The sequence below is a fragment of the Echinops telfairi genome, unplaced genomic scaffold, assembly GCF_000313985.2.
Source record: "Echinops telfairi isolate 266 unplaced genomic scaffold, ASM31398v2 ScPeMD7_12;HRSCAF=54, whole genome shotgun sequence".
Lineage (NCBI taxonomy): Eukaryota > Metazoa > Chordata > Mammalia > Afrosoricida > Tenrecidae > Echinops > Echinops telfairi.
The window spans coordinates 12,168,926-12,187,999 of record NW_022103909.1 but is presented as its reverse complement, the minus strand read 5'-3'; the positions used below and the strand labels follow the sequence as shown (position 1 = coordinate 12,187,999).

The following is a 19,074-nucleotide window of genomic DNA, read 5'->3' as shown; positions in this document are numbered from 1 at the left end:
ATTTTTTAAGATATGAACCATTTTTTTTAGAAGCAACATCCTGAACTCTGGAGGTGTTATCAGAAAGGTCTAGTTCTTGGAGAAGGACTAGAAGATCATGTTTGGTAGAGGGCAGCAAACATGAGGAAGATCCTCAACGAGATGGATTGACACAATAGCTGGAACTCAAAAAAGAAAAGCAAAAACTTCTTGCCATCATTTAATGCTGACTCATTAGGACAGGCTGCAACAGCCCCTGCTAATTTCTGAGGCGGACTCTTTGCAGAAGTAGAAATCCCCACATTTCTCCATGAGAGCAGCTGTTGGTTTCAAACTGCGGACCTCATGGATTGCAGCCTATGTAGCCACTACATCACCAGGGTTTCTGTGGCTAGAACAGTGGACTTAAATACTGCAACTATTGTGAGGAAGACACAGCCTCTATTAGTGGTTTGTTCTTTTGTACCTAATGTCAATATGAGTCAGAACCAACTCAAGGGTACCCAACAACAGCACCTTATTGCAAAAATAACTAATATGTGAATTGTCAATTAACTTGTTAGTTCGCTTTTGCTTTGTTCAATAGATAATTTCTGACATTTAATGTAAATGAAATTGTGAATCCTACCTTGTGTTAATGGTCTTAAAGGAATTGTCACTAAAAAGAATTCTGTCAAGTATTTTGTGTGTGTGTGCGTATGAAAAAGAGCTTTATATAAAAGAGCAATTGTATATTGAGAAAACATATCAGCCCAGTCCAGGTCAAGTCCATAAGTCCGATATTAGCCCATATATCCAATACCAATCTATAAATTCCTCTTCAGATTCAGGAAACACATGCAATGATGCCGAATGCAGGAAGGTCAGAGGCCAATGGGTGGGAAGTCTTGTGGGTCCAGTGGCGTTGTAATCATCTCAGCACTGGCAGGGGTCTCGATGTGGCTTCTCTGGCCCCATGGCTCTAGTATAGCTCCATGTGTCTTGTCAGAGACTATATCTCCCAGGGAGTGTATCTGTGTCTTGCCTCCAGCGAGTTGTTTATCTTCTTAGCGCCTCCAAATGAGGCCATCAAGCTGTGACCTGATTGACAGGATAAACTCCACCTCTTCACTTTTAGTAGTCTCAAGTTGACAGTAGATTGTGTAACTACCATAGCTAATATTTCCTTATCAACTACAAGTCTCTATTATTTGTTCCCTGTCTTAACTCCCATTTTCCAATGCATATCAATTTCTTCCCCTTCCCCTTTACTGAACAACTGCTAGTTCCTTGAATTCCCTTATATGTTTTTTTATTTCAGTAGCCCATGAATTTAATCTGACATGTTATAAGAATGTAATAAATGCTTGTCAAACAAATAAATGAACAAATGAAAATGGAGAATGGATAGAGAGTGGAAAGAATCAAGAGTAAATGTAGGATATTTTTGAAAAGAATGTCAGATGTTTTCCTGTGGGACAGAAGGAAGGAGTAAAGTGTGTTATCAGATGTAAATCAGTCTGAGGTGAAAGGGGTCGTATATCTTTTAAAGAAAATAAAGAAAATCTCTCCCATAGAAATTGAAGGCTTAGATGATTTTATGTGTTAGCAGAATGTACTTCTGAGTGCATTTGAAGCTTAAAAGCCTTTGAGAATTGTAATGAGAGTGTTCTTTGTTTTTATTAGGTGTTAGACAAGCCCGGAAGGCTCACCGAAAAGGAACTCGCTGAGGCTGCAAGCAAGTGGGCTGCTGAAAAGCGAGAGAAGGCAGATGAAAGTAACCTACCCGAAATCGCTGAGTATGAGGTAAGGCTCACTTTCTTCTCTGTGTTTCACATCCAAAAGTTTCATATGGAATTTCAACTCTTAATTTGAGGGAAATATCTTTAGTTTTAGTATTTTAAACTATTTGTTGGAAATATTCTCTTAAAAAGTTGTTAGAGTAATAATCCAAATATGAATAGCTCTTAACTTCATTAATCATTGTGTCTGTCTCCGGTAGTTTTGGCGTGTAGGGCAATTATAAATACGGTGTATAGAGTAAAGACAAAAATGTATTTAAATGTTGGGTTTGCTGTTAAAGGTGTCTTAGGAAGTATCCACATATATCAATAAATATAGTAGCTTTTACAGGGGGGGCAACATTATGAAAATTTCCCAGTCATAACCAAATACCTGCAAAGAATGAGCCATTGTGCCTGAGGACTCAAGACCACAGCTTTTGGGACACTCAGGTCAGTGGACATAATTTAGTCAAAGATAATGCATATCTTACTTTGATGAGTAGCCATTAAGGCCTTGAAAGCATGTGAGCAGCCATCTAAGGTGCTTCTATTGGTCTCTCCCTACCTTAATCAAAGAACAAAAGTGCAAACCAAACTCAATGCCATCGAGTCAATACTGACTCTTTGTGACCTTACAAGACAGAGTAGAACTGACCCTGTCAGTGCCCAAGACTCTGTTTTCAGAAGTAAAAAGTCCCCTCTTTCTCGTGAGGAGTGGCTGATGGTTTTGAACTTCAGACCCAGTGCATAAATACTACGTCACCAGGGCTCAAAGAATAGTGAAGAAAATTAAAGACCCAAGGAAACAATTGATGTAAAAGAGTAGTAGACCACCCAAACTTCATCCTCCACGGCCCTGCACTAGAAGAACTGGATGGTGCCTGAATACCACTGGTAACCTCCCTGAATGGAATCATATGAAAACTAGATCCTAGATAGAGTATGAGAAAAATGTGAGACAAAACTTAAAATCCTGAAAAAACACTGGGCTTACAAGTCAGAGGAGGATTGGGTGAACTAGGACTGTGTCCCTTAGTGACCCTTCAAGACCTGGAACCGAACTCATCCTAGTGCCATAACGCTCGTCCACATTATCGATGGGCCATCAAGGGAAAAGTCACAGCAGAGTAGGTGAGCACGTATAAAAGCCAGCTATAGTGTGAGATCCGAAGGGCAGCATTTGTTTAGGGATGAAGCTCGGGAAGCTAGAAGGGGTAGGGATGGAAGAATGGATGGTAAACACATGGGTCAGGGATATGAATAGTCATGTTAACATGAGAATGCACTGGAAAGTGGATTGTTGCTGTTTCAGTTAGGTTAAAACTTAGCATCCTATCACTTGATCTAACTCGATTAATGGTTACTTGGGGGTATACCAGAGGAGGTTGGAGGGGAATGGGGGAGCTAATAATGATGAGTACACGATTGAAGAAAATGTTTCAAAACTGATTTTGGTAAGGATTGCGCAACCTTCCTGATGCGATTTAACTGTTGAATTGCGTGATAAGTGGATTAGATGCCAATAAAGCTGTTAGAGGGAAAAAAAGAAAGTAGGAAGAGTACTGCTATATAAATGTCACAAAACAAAATATGTATGTCAGTGAATAAAAATAAGTTTTGCATTAAATTCTGATCCAAATCATACAAAAAGGAGAGACATTCAAGTCCTTGGGGAAAAAAATATCTTGGAAATAATACTAAGCCACAAGTCATAACCAGTGAACTCAGAACAAAAATGAAAAACTTGGTGAACTCAGGAAAGAAAATGGTTCTTGAATTATATTCACATTGCATATTGTACTATATGCACCATACCTCATAAATTTCCCAAGAAATGAAATAGTGCAAGCTTTGGACTTCTTTTGGCCTTTGATGAATCTTAAGTTGTTCTGAACGCCCCCTCCCCAACAAAAAAAAGCACGTTAGGACTCAGAGAGTATTGTTTTTTAAATGTTTGTATTAAAGTATTTTAAAATAAGTTGAAAAATTCTGTACAACCTGTAATATTTCTAATAGGGGAAGATAATTCATGGAAGGAAATAAAGCTTTTAATCAAAACCTCATTGATGCTTGATGATTTATTTTGACAGCATAGGCAGAGAATATAAAAGTCAGTGTTGTTATTAACATTTGAAGGAGAATTCCGGCTTATCAGTAAGTTTTTGAATGGTTTTGATGTTAAAGGCCTTTGGTGAATGGGATCAATATAAAATATCTATCTAAAATAGATTGTATATAAAAATTATATAAAATGAAAATACTCTTTCAAAGTTATATTGGAGACTACTCAAAGAAAGTACAAACTCTTTCAGTACTTACGCAAATAGTCTCTTTTTTAAGAAACACTGATTTGTCATTTAGATATCAATTGTTCTTAAATAGGTCAAGGTTCCTTTGTTATTGTAGCCATTGTAATATATTTATACATATTCTTGAGCAAACATATCTGAAATATCCAGCATTTTCTCTTTGGCACTTTCCCAACACTATTTAAAAGCATGAACAATGCAGTAATGCATTTAATAGGGTGATTTTAGTTATTTAAAATAATATAAAATAATAAATTTTATATTAATAATAGACATTCACACTTCAGAAGTTGCCATTTTGAAGAACTGACAGTTTTTCTCAGAGGACTTAAAACTAGAAATCTCCCCAAAGACATTTTAATTTTATCTTTAATATTTTATAATTAATTAGCAAGGCTTTATTAGTGTATCTCCCACACCTCTCTTTGTAATACCTTTTAAGTTTTTACAGTGTCTTATGTCTACCCTTCTCAGATTTTAGATATTCTTTTTATGTTCTTTCGTTGCTTGAATGGGGCTTGAGAGCCTAGATAGACCTTTTTACTTGTCCCCTCCATTTATGCCTAAGATTTGCTAGATTTCTTAAGTAATGAAAGGTAAATAATACTAGAATTTTAAAGTGGGGACATAAGTCAAACAATCTTTTGTTGGACCAAAGGCAAATGGTGAGAGTACTGGGCAGCTAACTACAAGGTCAGCAGTTTGAATCCACTAGCTGAAACATGATGAGGTTTTCTGCTTTTGTAAAGATTTAGAGCCTCAGAAACTCAAAGGGAAGTTCTACTGTGTCCTAAAAGGTCAGTATTATGAGTCAGAATGGACTCAATGGCTGTGAGTTTGGTTTTGGAGGTTATGCCCTTTTAAAGTTGAGTAGCAGCATCAATTTAATAGCATCTTTTAAAATGCTTTTAAGGTTAATGATACTCTCTCATTCTAGAAATAATTCAGTTGGGGAATTTTTGTGCTATTTTAAAACAAACAATCTTGTCATAACTTAAACACATTTTGCTCAGGTAGTGCCAGTTTTTCTTGACCTTGTTCAGAAGTTACTCATTTCAATATCCTGGGCATTTTGAGAGACAACACTTTGTCCTTGTTCATGCAAATTTATATCAGTTTGGACAGAATAACTTGGAGGAAAAAATGTGTGTGTGACTATTTTATAGATTAATTTTATGAGTAGAGAGAGGATGAACAAGTAGCCTTCCAGCTTGTCTTCTTTGCTGCCATCACATATTCTATTTAGTTGGAAGACTGTATTTTATAGTTTATTGCTCTATTTAGTTTGTGCTTTCACCTTTTTGATTGCAGAAGAGCATTTAAAATAGTAATACAAAATAGTAATTCTAATAGATTTTAATAGTATACCTGTTGAAATGCCCCTTTGCTCTCCTGTTCATTCTAAGCTTGGCCACCTTTGGGGCAAAGTCCAATCACTCCTGTGGGGTTCCCACGGCTATAGTCTTCACGGAAGCATACTGTCTGCTCCTACACAGGAGCTGCTGGGTTAGATTTGCCCATCTTTTGCATTAGCACTTGAGTATTTAATTTGCAAAGCTACCAAGAACTCCTTTCTTAATGGTATAAGGCAAAAAGATTGTGTAAGTGGGTATTTGAGGAAATGCTAGATTTAAAAGAGATAAGTCCTATTTGCTATTGCAGCATTTCTCAGATCTTTAATATGTTAATGTGCTTATCAGGAGTTGTGTTAGACTTAGTTGACTAGAGAAATGAATTCAGGGACATTCATGTGTGTATAAGAAAGAGCTTTATACCAAAGAGTAATTGTATATTAAAACATCCCAGCCTAGCCCAGATCAAGTCCACGAGTCCAGTATTAGCCCATAAGTCCAATACCAGTCCAAAATTACTTCTTCAGACTTACAGTCACCTGCAGTGATGCATAATGCAGGGAGATCACAGACCGGTGAGTGCACAATCTTGTGGATCCAGTGGCTGTGGAAGCATCTCATTGCTGGCAAGGGTCTCCACATGGCGGTGAAATCAGAGAGAGAGCTCTTGCAGGTCTCAGCAAGTCTCCATTGGCTTGTCAACAGGAAGACCAAGGCAGAGAGAGAGAAAGAGACAAAGTTCCCAGAATCCTCATGCCCACAAGGAAGCATCATCAGGCTGTGACCTGATAGGCTAGACTCCACCCCTCCATTCGTAATACTTTCAAGTTGATTCGAGATTATTTAATTACTACAGTGGTCTGTGAAAGGAAGATGACTAGTAGTTTGCACTATTTACCAAACTTTTGACTGTAAAGGTCACCCTTCCAATGAGCATGTTTTAGGGTTAGTGTTTCAAGGGACCTATTTTCAGAAAAACAACAAAATCCCTGTCTTTCTTTCTTAAGAGTTTTGTTAATATGTCCCTTGAAACACCAGTCCCAAAATATGCTTATAAGGGAATAGACCTTCATAGTCAAAAGCTTGATAAATAATACAAGCTATTATTCATCTTTACACACAGAGGAAAAAACCCTGTATATTTTTCTCAGGGAGAAAGACGAGGCTTTCAACTCCTGTAAAGAGTGAACAGTCTCAGAAACCCACTGGGGCAATTTCGCCTTGTCTAGGGTTGCTGTGAGTTGGAATGGACTTGCCAGCAGTGAGTTTAGTTTTTGAATTTTTATCATTGTTTAAATTCACTAACTACTCATCGCCATCTACTGAGTCACATGCTGCACTGGAGACACCATCCCAGCCGTCAAGTAAGTAGCTTGCATTCAGGGCCTGTGGAGATGAAATTCACTATCTTTAAACAGATGGCCCTGAGTGTTTTCCTTCTGGTTATCAAAATGAGAAGTAACTTATTGAATGGTTACTAGATTTTCCCAGTAGACCAGTTCATTTGACATTTGTCTCTTGGTAATTTTGCTGTTTCAACCAGCCTTAATACAGTTCAGTGTCATTCACCATGTTGTGTACCTGTCACCATTGTCCATTTTCAAAATATTTTTTATCACCTCCAACAAAAACAAGTACCCCTGGATCAATAATTCCCCATTTTCTGGTAGCCACTAATAAACTTTATGTGTTTTACATACTTAAAAAATGACCTCTTTATTATGATTTAGTTGAATATTTACAGTGGAGGTCATGAGTTTTTTACATTCAACAATTAATACACATTTTGTTTGAACTAATTGATTTCCATCCCAGAACCCACTGCCTACTAATCCAAACTTTGGTTCTATTAATTTCTTGTTCTAGGTGTCATATAAGTGGAATCATAATATTTGTCATTTTGAATTTGACTTTTCAATTAGCATACTGCTTTAAAGGTTCATCCATGTCATAGCATGTATCAAAACTTCATTTCTCTTTACTGATGAGTTATATTCCATTGCGTATATACTGCATTTTGTTTATCCAGTCTTTTCTTGAGTATTTGAATTATTTCCCCCTTTTGACTATTGTAAATAATCCTGCAATGAACATTGGTGCATAGATACCTGTGTGAATCTCTGATTTCAAGCCTTATGTGCATATACTTTGGAGTGAAATTACTTAGTCACGTGGTAAGGTAAATGTTTAGTTTTATGAAGAGTTGTTAAACTGGTTTCCATAGTAGGTATAAGCACTTTACATTTTACTTCACTTAATTTTTTGATGCACAAAGTCATTAATTTTGATGAAATTTATGTTAGTTATTTTGTGTGTTGTTGCTTGTGCTTTCAGTGTCAGCTCTAAGAATTCATTGTCAGAAACTAGGTACCCTTATGTTTTTTTTTAAATACGAGACAAGGCTTCAAACTGCTCTTGAATGATTCATTAATTGCTGAGATGCTGTTTTCTGTTGCTTATAGTATTTTGATCTGAGCAGGAGACAAACATATAATCCAATAAGCCAAACTCCCCTATCAGGTTCCTGAAACTTTCAGGAGAAAAGGCCATGGCAGGACTTTGAAGAGAGCTCACATTCTGAGGATAGCAATTGGCTGCTGTCTTTGAGCAAGCAAGGTACCGTATATGTTCATGTATAAGCCAGGTTTTTCCAGCACATTTTTAATGCAGTTTTTGTGGTAAAATTAGGTGCCTCGGCTGATCTTCAGGTCAGCTTATACTTGAGTATATACGGTATTTGGCTCCCATTTGGATCAAAATACCATGGACGACAGATCTGGTTCCTTGTTTATGAAGGCAATTACTGAACCATTCTGAACTGGTTCAAACACCTGGTTGGTTGTGTGGGTTTGGTTCTTGTATTTAGATATGATCCATTTTGTGTTATTTTTCCTATGTGATGTAAGGCAACGGTTTTCAACTTGTGGGTCACGACCCCTTGTCAAACAACCCGTTCACAGGGGCAACCCGATTCATAACAGTAGCAAAATTACAGTTATGAAATAACAACGAAAATAGTTTTATGGTTGGGGGTCACCACAACATGAGGAGCCTGTCGAGGCATTAGGAAGGTTGAGAACCACTTATGTATGGGAAAGGTTCAACCTTTTTTTTTTTTTGCATCCAGTTGTCATAGCCGCATTTGTTGAAGAGACTGACTTGGCACCCTTATAAAAATTCATTTGACCGTAGATATTTTGTCAACCAATTTGTAAATAAAGAACATCATAATTGATTTGATGGCATTGGTGTTTTTTGTTTTGTTTTCTTTTATTTTTGGTAGTTGAATAGCAGTTTTTCTAATTTATTTGTTCAGTGTTTTTAGAAAGTACAGCAGAGAACTGGATTTTTTGGGATCATTTATTAATATTTTATTTTCAATAGAAATAGTCATTTTGCTTTGTAGGATTGCATTCTTGTCAGAAACTTTAGTAAATTCAAAGGCTATAGAAACAAAGTGTTTTACTTCTGACTCTGTAATATACTGAGCCCTCTCATTTTTAGTTTGACTTTTTCTCCTTAGTATTCCTTAAATAGATTACTTAAGAACTGTCTAGCTGAATCTCAATATAGTGTTAAATATATTTTTGGAATGAAATAAACCCAGAGGCCTTGTCTTAGATAAAATAGTAAAAGTAGTGATTATTTCCGCTTTAATCCTCTTCACATATGCTCATTATGCAAAGTGAAAATCGAAAGTGTTTTCTTAAAACAAGTTAGACTAAGTAGTTTCTCTGACCATAACATCCCAATTAGCGCTTATACACAGTCTTTTGAAATGCAAAGTATCGTTAACGCAAGAAAGCAACTAAAAAGTCCTAATCTTTTTTAAAGACGGGACCCCCTGCACCATTGTTCATTGACCAACCAGAAGAACCTGAGTCAAATGCAGCAGATGGCATAGAACTATTTGAAGACAGTCAGCTAACCAGTCGCTCTAAAGCGATAGCATCCAAAACCAAAGAGATTGAACAGGTGAGAGCCAGTCTTTTTAACCAACATGTTTGTTTATTTTATTTGGTACATGGTAATTTCAGTTAATACTTAGTTAATAAATGTTCTATTTTGTATTTTCCACTTGTGACACTGAAATTTCAATTTAAAGGTTAAAGAAAACGATTTGATTTTAGTTATCTTTATCAATGGTGCTCCCTCATCTTTGTTTACTTTTTAAAAAAATAATTAAGCTTGTTAGGGAATACTAGTTTTTTAGTTAGTATAAAGCAATTAAAGCCTATTAAACTTTAAAAAAAATATTAAACTTAATAAATTGCTAATAATTTCCTAAAACTAGCAAAGATCTACCGTCAGGGAAACTAGATTACTGGAAATGGAACAACCAGAACAGAATTAACGAGAATATTAGCACGTTGTGAAAACGGTAGCCAATGCCACTGAACAATTTATGTAGAAATTGTGAAAGGGAGCCTCACTTTCCAGCTAAACAATCATGGGAAGCGCAATAAAATAGTATTAAAAAACAACCCTAATAGAAATGGGAGGGAGAAATGTTAAGTGTATCAAAATGTTAGCAAAAGTTATTTTCAAATATTAAGATTAGAGGTGTTAATTTTTATGTACTTTTAAAATGTTCCAAAGTAGAATATTAAAAGAAGTACACTAGATGTTTATGGAAATCTAATTTGAAAGTAAGCATTTTATTTTTAATTTGAAACTGTTAGTCCACGTTAGATTATTTTGATTCCTTAATAAAAAATATTTGGCTATATATGTAGACATTTTTAAGATTTCAATCGTGCCAGCTTAATAGAATTCTTAAATATGGTGTATTTCTTTATTTAAATTGTCTTACTTTTTTAGTGTTTTGTAGTTTTCAGTGTATTAGTGTAGTACTTTTTTGTTAGATTTATTCCTTGGAACTTGATTTTTGATAAGTTTTTATATTAAAATTTTCACTCATTCCTGATACACAAAAATACAACTGATTATTGTTATTTTGAAATCATATACTACCACCTTCCTAAATTTGCTGTTTAATTCTGAAAATTTTTTGTTTCATTTGTTTTCTGTGAATATATTCATGTCATCTACAAATACAAATGTTTCCATTTTTCTGATTTTTCTTCTTTTTTTTCTGCTTTAGTGCACTGGCTAAATTCTCATAATACAGTGGTGAATTTTTAAAAGTGATAAAAAGGATTTAATATTGTCACACTCCCAGTCTTATGTGGAAGTGTTTACTGTTTCAACAGTATCATGCAAGTTCTTGGTGTTTATGAATGCCCTTTATTAGGTTGAAGGAGCTTGGGTGGCATTGGGCTGCTTACTGCAAGGTTGTTGCTTCAAAACACATGAGCCACTTTGTTGGTGAATGATGAGATTGCTTTCCTAAAGATTTACAGTCAGAAACCCTTTATCTGGTTACTGTTGAATTAATTTGATGGAAGTGGGCGTGATATGATTTTTTTAAGAGATTGAGAGGATATTATTCTGTTTCTGGCTTGCTGGGAGATTTTGTTTTACCTTGTATAAATGTTGAGTTGTGTCAAATTTTGTTTCTACATATACTAAGGTGATCACATGCCTTTTACTTTTTCTTTTTTTAATTGAATTAGATTTGGGTATCATCGTAAATCACCATTACATTCTTGGGATAAACCCCACTTAATCATGATACATGATCCCGTTTTTATATATTGCAGGACTTGACTTATTAGTATTTTATAAAGGATGGTTGCATATATCTTTATAGGGGATATTGGTGGGTTTTGTTTTGTTGGGGTTGTTATTCTTATTTGGTTTTGATGAACTTCATAAAACACGTTTCTTTATTTTTGAAAGCATTTGTGTAGCATCTATATTCTTATTTAAATTTATAGATGGAACATTTAGTGATGGAAGTATCTTATGTAAGAAAGTTTTTCTTTATAATTTCAACATCTTTAATAGATTGAGGCCTTTTCAAGTGTTCTCTTTCCTCTTTGATACTTTTTTGTTTGTTTAAATCATTTTATTGGGGGCTCATACAACTGTTCTCACAATCCATACATACATCAGTTGTGTAAAGCACATTTGTATATTCGTTGCCCTCATCATTCTCAAAACATGTGCTCTCCACTTAAGCCCTTGGCATCAGCTCCTCATTTTTGCCCCTCCTTCCCCAGTACCCCTCCCTCATGAACCCTTGATAATTTATAAATTATTATTTTGTCATATCTTACACTGTCCAATGTCCCCCTTCACCCACTTTTTTGTTGTGCATCCGTCAGGGAGGAGGTTATATGTAGATTCTTGTAATCAGTTCCCCCTTTCTACCCCACCTTCCCTCCACCCTCTTGGTATCGCCCCTCTCAGCACTGGTCCTGAAGGGAATATCTAATACTTTTTTTTTTAATACTTGTTTTTCTAAAGAAATTTGTCCTCTTCATTTAAGTTGCTGAATCTCAGTTCATAATAATCTGGTGTCTTCTTCGAATGTCTGCACAATAAGATAGTGATTTCTCCTTCTCATTCCTGATGTTGATCGTTTTGTTTTTTCTGTTAGTCTTCATAAAGGCCCTTTCATTTTTTTTAACCTTTAAAAAAAACCTTTATAATAAAGGTTTGTTTCAACTTTAGATTTATTATATTTTTTTCCCTTGTCGTCTTAAAGTAATAGCTTGGATCTTTCTTTTTCTTTTTTCCCCAAATATAATGGTTTTAACTTAGAAAATGTCCTCTAAGTATTACTTTGCTAAATTGTTTAAATTTTTATTGTTGTATTTCTGTTCTAATTTTCTTCAAAGTATCTTCTAATTTTATTTATAATTCTTCCTTGACTGATGGATTTCTTAGAATTGTGTTTAATTTCAAAAAAATTGAGGGTTTATTGTATATCTTGTTTTTATTGATTGTGATCAGTAATTTGATCACAGATATATGTTGGATTTTGATTATTCATATTTATTAGTATCTATTTTATGGTTCAGCATAACTTGGTGAGTATTGTGTGTGTACTTGAAAAGAATGTATATACTAAAGTTGTTATGTGGCATGTTCTACAACTTCAGTTAGCTTTTAGGTTGGCTTTCAAGGTTGTTAAAGTCCTTATGATTTTTCTACTGATGATTGGGGTTGAGATTTCATCTCCAAGGGAAGTTATGCTTTCATGTTTCACTTTTAATTTTGTTACGTTTTGTTCTGTATGTATCCGGTGCTTCCTAAGTTTGTGGAGAAGTAGAATTAAAACATAATTGAATTATGCAATGAACCTCTCTGAAGCCCCCTGTGTACACTTTAAAATATATTTTATTATTTTAGTGTAAATATACATAACAAATTAGGTTGTCTTTGACAATTTCTATACTTACTCAGTGACATTGGCTACATTTCTCACTGTGTATCAGCATTCTCATGATTTCCATTCTGATTCCATTTATCTCGCTTCAATATCCCCCCTTTTACCTTCTCATCGTTGGTTTCAGGCAGACGTTCACCACAGTGCACTCTTATTTAGATGACAGCCAGATGAGCACAGTACTACCTCCAACTCACTGCCAAGAGCTGATCCGGAAAGTCTTATTTCTGTCGTGTGGAGCAGGACGGTCTTAAACTGCGGCTTTGGGTTAGCTTCCCAAAACGCAATCATTACGCCACCTGGGTTAGCAACCTAACACTTAGTCACTACGCCACCAGGACTTCTCTCACAGTACTTACAGGTGAAATTATTTTATGAGACTCTTGGCCTTTTGACTGGGAGTGGTTGAGTTCCGACTTTAAAGGGTATCTCGGAGCTTGTTTTACTGAAGAAATTTTGGCTTTAGCCATCTAGAAACCCCTGTTTTTTAGCCCAGATATTAGCTTAAAAGGAAAAAAAGTTATTCAGAAGTAATTTTATTGCTGCCTACCTAGCTATTGCCTTATGAATTAATACGGTTGTAATGTAAATCTAGTTCAACCTACTTAACATTCTTATTTTACTTAGAATTTTACACTTTAATTGTGTGACCATAGACTTTGCTCATTAATTTAAAAAAATATTTTAATTGCAACTTAGGTGGGAGGTTTACATTGCAGATCGTTAATTTTGTATTCAATAGTTTAAACTACGTAACAAACTCTCCAGTAGCTTTCCATACCGACTTCCTTTAACTTCTCTTCTTCCACTTGTGGATTGCTGTTTTCCTCTTCACCCAAAGTAATCCCTGTCAGCGCTCTAGCTTGTTGCTTCATCCTCCCTCCACAGTGTGTCCCTTACGGCATGAAAGTCTTCCCTCGTAACAGTGGCCGCATTGCTCTTTATTTGTTTTCTCTTTTCCTAAAAATAAAAAGTTCAGAGTGAAAAACCTTAGGATCTTTCCTGATCTAAATGAAACAAAAAACATTACAGCTAAGTATTGATTATTTTGTGTACACTGGTATAGGTAGGTAGCTAATCCATATTTAGCTATACTTTTTTTCTTTTAATTTTCTATATCTTAATAAGGAAAAGATGATTCCTATATATTCTAACAATCAGTAATAGTTTGAAACCTCAACTATACTATAGAGGTGTATCTAGTCCATAAATTACTTGTGTTTGGTGGGTTAATGTATTGTGCAGAAAATGCTTTCTTCAACAAGTACGCTATATTTACTCAATACTCTATCTGTGGCCCCCTTCTCTTCTTATAGTGTCTAGTTTCAATTTGCCATCTGTAAGCTGCTGATTTCCCAGCACTCTCACTTGCTGTTGCTTCTCCCTCTTAAATAGTAAAGATTAATCAGTTGTACAGCCTTAAAAATTTTAACCTAGTCTAAAGGACATAGAAAATCATCAGTGTTTAGGACATGAAGGATTAAAATGTAGTAGCCTTCAAAGTGGTGACAGAATTTATGTATTGTATGCACATAATTTAAGCATTTCATACTTACCTTACATAATAGAAACATTCTTTGTTTTACTTTCTATCAGAGCAAGTTACGAAGGTTCTTAAAAGTGTAGCTCTGGGCCCTATCTTGTCTAGACATCAAGTCTACCCCACTGTACTCAACAGTCCATTATTATCAGCCACTTGTTCAGAATTTACATATATAGACTTAGCACAATATACTCACTTAAGATGCCTCCCAAAAATTGGTTGGTCCTGAAACAAATTAAAAATAAATGACTTACTTTGGCCAAATTTCAAAGTTTTGCATCTTTATACAGAAAGTGTTCTTGTTAAAGAAGTTTCATCCCAACATTTACCTCATAAAGTAACTTGTAACTGGGCAAGTCAATACTTTTATATAATTGCTGAGTACTTAAATTAAGACACATTATAAATCGCTTGCCATAGTGAACACTAGATGTTTGAGAAGTCAAAACCAAAGCATCTCAGCCTTGAAGTTTAAAAATTGGTCAGTGTTTTCATGTTTCTTATAAATACACATCTATAAGGAATGATGATTCTTTTAGGGAAATAGTGTCACATAAATGAGAAAATAAAGGCAGTACAGATGCTACAGGTACCTTAGAACCGCTGGAAGCACTGTGGAGTAGAAATCAAGAAGAGAGCAGGTCATGTGAGGTCTTATCCCTGGGGGTGTCATCCCTTGAATAAAAAGTGGCAGTGATAAAGCAGTTCCAGTAAAGTTGTTTTCTGTGTTAAGAGTTTGAGCGTGAACTGCATCCTTTCATTTCTCATCCACTGTCTTATTAGTGTTAAGTGAGGATTTTCTCTAGTGGTTTTAAGTATAATTGGCCTTGGCTAGTTCCTTTGGGTAAGTCAATAATTTTATATAATTGCTGAGTACTTAAATTAAGGCACATTATAAATAGCTTGCCATAGTGAACACTAGATGCTTCCATTTGATATTTATACTTCTCTAAGACCTTTTCCTCATCTGTAAAATGCAGTTACTAACACTTTTCCCTCACAGACCTCGCAAGCTATTAGTATGTGGAAACCCTGTGTAAAGGATCCCTGGTGGTGTGCTATGCGTTGTACTGCCAACTGCAAGGTCAGTTTGAAATCACTAGCCCCTCCATGGGAGAAGGACAAGAATTTCTACTCCGGTGAAGAATTACAGCCTCAGAAACGCATAGGGGCGGTTCTACCCTGTCCTATAGGCTCATTATGAATTAGCAAGAACTCGAGTTTTTTTTCCTCCTAGACTTGGCAGGCTATTATATGTGGAAATCCTTTGTAAGTTGAATATTACCTTACGTATGATTGTGGGACTGTTTGTACTATAACTACATTATCGAGTTATATATTGATGAGATTTTATTTTTTGAATTTCATGTTAACAAATATAGCATAATACCCCCCCCCCCCCAAACTACTACTTTTCTATCAGGTTTTTTAAAAAACACATTTCTGAATATCTCATAGCAACCCTGTAAGGCAGGGTAGAATTGTCCCCTGTGGATTTCTGAGGTTGTAAATCTTTTTGGTAGCAGAAAGACTCATCTTTCTTCCACAAGCAACCCGTGGGTTTGAACTGTAGCCTTGCAGTAAACAGTCCATCGTGCCGCCCACTACGCCACCAGAGCTGGGAGTCAGAATCCACGCCATGCTAGTGAGTTTGCTTTGCGTTCTGATGTTTCAGAGCACATCTACTCCGTTGTTTCAATTCCGTATAGATGGTATTGGATTGTGGTGCTCATTTGTACCGTCAGTTTAGCCAATTAAAAAAATTATCTATTTTCCTTGGTTTTTACATACACATGCATACTACATACAATTATTTCTTCTGAAGACTCTCAGTTATAGTCCTTGCCAAGGAACTTTGACAGCTTTATGCTGAATTGATTTCTAATTGTGGTTTGCATTGTTCTGCCCTGAAATTCTATTCTATTATTAACATCTTACATTGGCACGGTTTCAGGAAAACAGATTAAAAAGTACTTGTCTATATTTTAACAACTGTTGTACCACATGTGTTTTTCCATCTCTGTTTTTGTAGTCCAGAAGTCACAGATCAAACAAGATCTTGATAATAATTATGCAGATTTTAATTTACATATTCAAAATAGTAAACACTGGTAAAATACTTAATTACTTAAATATTCAATTATAAGCTATTTTAAGAAAAGCCTTGAAACCTTTGCAACCCACCACACCTGGGGCATGTGATTTTCAGTAGAGGCTTTGTTTTTACCTAAGAGTATTTTCCATTCTGGGCGTGCTTATGCAGTAAATTATTTTGATTGTGAAAAAGATCAATGTCCTGTGTAAAGCAAACAAGTTAAAACAAAAAATTTAATTGACTTTTGTGTTAAGAGCCACAATTAAGGGAGATCAGATGATTGAAGCATATTTAAATTTTATTTTATTCACTCACAAATATTTTCCATTCACTGAATCCATCAGTTGTCACTGCTCTTTGCCCATAAAAGTCATGCAGCCAAAGTTATCATCATATTTTCTTCTTCTTCATAGCCAGCTACCTATACCCAATTATATAGCTATACGTGCAACCACAAGACGACAAGGAAAAATGTCCTGAGCATCATCTTGGTGTCATCCAGTGTTGCTTGTTTCATCCTGTGTTCCATCAGAGACTCAGTACGTGTTTGCCTAATAGCTGAACGGATGGAATTGGAAGGGACATTCCAAACATCCGCATCTCATGCGGCTTGACTCTGCCATTTCAATTGGAGGTAAATATCTGAGTAAACCTTCAAAAATCTTCCCCTTCAATAATCCTACCAGGAAATAAAAGAAGCAAAGCCACGAGCAGTCTTTGGTTCTGAAACTACAGACTTTAATAGTTTTCTAAGTCTTCAAATTAAGAGGAGTCCTCATAAATTTACCATATATGACTGAAAAAATACATTACCAGATTGATGTACAAGTATGAAGAAAGGGGACAAATGAGATTGCTTGTATTGTTAAATCTATTTATTTTGTGGAGCTTTATTTTAAAGTTTATTGTAAGGAGTTTATACTTTCAGTACCTGAGAATTTACCTTTTGCATTAGAACTAGGGAAAATTTAAACTATTACATCTTTGAGTATGAACAGCCTTTGTTTCGTCTATCTATATACTCATAAGTGAGCATAGGTAGAATTTCATTTCTGAACTTTTTGTGATTTGAGTGAAAGCTTACAGAGCACATAGACTTTCAATTCAACATTTTGTACACATTTTCTTTCCTGACATTGATTGTAGGTCCGACATTATAGCAGCATTCCTCCCAGATCCTTCTTGTGTGTACATTTTCATTTATTCCTCTTTCCTATCCATTCGTGCCTTCTGACCTTTATCCTTGGGAAAATGCTGCCCTTTCACATGTATAGTGATTGTTTTAAGGGATGCATAACCTTGGTGTTATTGTTCATCTTACGGTCTTGTCTGTTGTTTGAAAATTGTTGCCTGAGCTATTGGAGGGAGTAAGTAGAGTAAAATTGATTTAGGGACATCGTCTCTCAGGTTCTATTAGTCTCTGATCAGTAACCCTAGTCTTTTTTTATGATTCTGAGTTATGTTTTACATTTTTCTTTCACTCTCTCCAAGATCATTTGTTGCAATCCTTTGCATAGTGCTCAATAGTGGAAGTGGGTGTGTTAGGCTGGGTTGAATAGAGAAATTCATAGACACTCATATGTGTATGAAAAAATAATAATTTATAAATTATCAAGGGTTCGTGAGAGAGGAAGGGTGGGATAGGGAGGGCGAAAAATGAGCTGATAACAAGGGCTCAAATAGAAAGGAAATGTTTTGAGAATGATGGCAACAAATGTACAAATGTGCTTGGCACAATGGATGTATGTATGGATTCTGATAAGTATTGTACAAACCCCCAATAAAATGATTTAAAAAAAAGAACTTTATATTAAAGAGCAACTGAATATTGAGAAAACATCCTAGCCCAGTCTAGATTAAGTCCATAAGTTTGATATTAGCCCTTATGTCCCATACTAGTCCATAAATTCCTCTTTAGACTCACATACACATGCAGTGGCACCAAATTCAGGAAGATCACAGGCCAGTGGGTCTAAAGTCTTGTGGATCTAGTGGCAGTGGAAGTGTCTCAATGCTGGCACAGGTCTTCATGTGTCTCCTCCAGTTCTCTGAATGTCTCAACAGCAGGAAAAGGAAGGCAGAGAGATTGGATCTCACCTCCAGTGAGTTATTTTTCTCCATCCACGCCTCCAAAGGAGGTCATCAAGCTGCATCCTGATTGACAGACTAGACCCCACCCCTTCGCTTAAGCTGACAGGAGATTATGTAACTGCCACACTGGGTTAGCCATCTAGTTCTTTTAATGTCAGGTTCATTTGGTCTGTTAGTCTTTTGTGCTAATTATTTCCATAGGACTTTGATTGTCTTCATTCTTACTTGCTCTGGACAGAGAGAGACAAATGGTTAGATCTTAGATGGGTGCTCACAAGTTAAGGCCCAGTTGATACTCTCACCAAAGTAGGATGATAGGGTATTGTATTTGTGCACTACGTCGTGCCCATGTTGGTGTCCCCCGAGACATAGTTCAAGCCCCCAGGCCCAGCAGCTCATTCTTTCAGGTGTTTGGTTTTAACTAAGACATTTATGTGCCTTTGCCCTGTTTGCTCTGTTCTGTACATGGATGCAGATACATCAGCTAGTAAACCTATATATTATTGGAAATATAGTTCCCTTTCTGCCTGCTCATTCTGGTTCATTTTTTATGTCTGCTTATGTATTCACTTTTAGATTAATGTGTATTATTAGTGATAACACAGGACTGTATTTTTTTCAAAGCTATGTATTTAATTTTTTTTT

General features: G+C 35.7%; 1 protein-coding gene across 14 annotated transcripts in view; it reads left to right on the top strand.

The window, feature by feature from the left end:
• Positions 1-19,074, top strand: part of PPHLN1 (periphilin 1) — a 137,272-nt gene that overhangs the window by 83,568 nt on the left and 34,630 nt on the right. For 9 of the 14 annotated variants that reach the window (XM_045287269.1, XM_045287271.1, XM_045287278.1 and 6 more), the window contains 3 exons: positions 1,645-1,764; positions 9,238-9,378; positions 16,752-16,972. In XM_045287269.1, the coding sequence (XP_045143204.1) occupies positions 1,645-1,764; positions 9,238-9,378; positions 16,752-16,952 (462 nt within the window). In that variant the 3' untranslated portion in view covers positions 16,953-16,972. The remainder of the gene's footprint in view (positions 1-1,644; positions 1,765-9,237; positions 9,379-16,751; positions 16,973-19,074) is intronic. The other 5 variants (XM_013006944.3, XM_045287275.1, XM_045287277.1 and 2 more) reach the window with 2 other exon arrangements.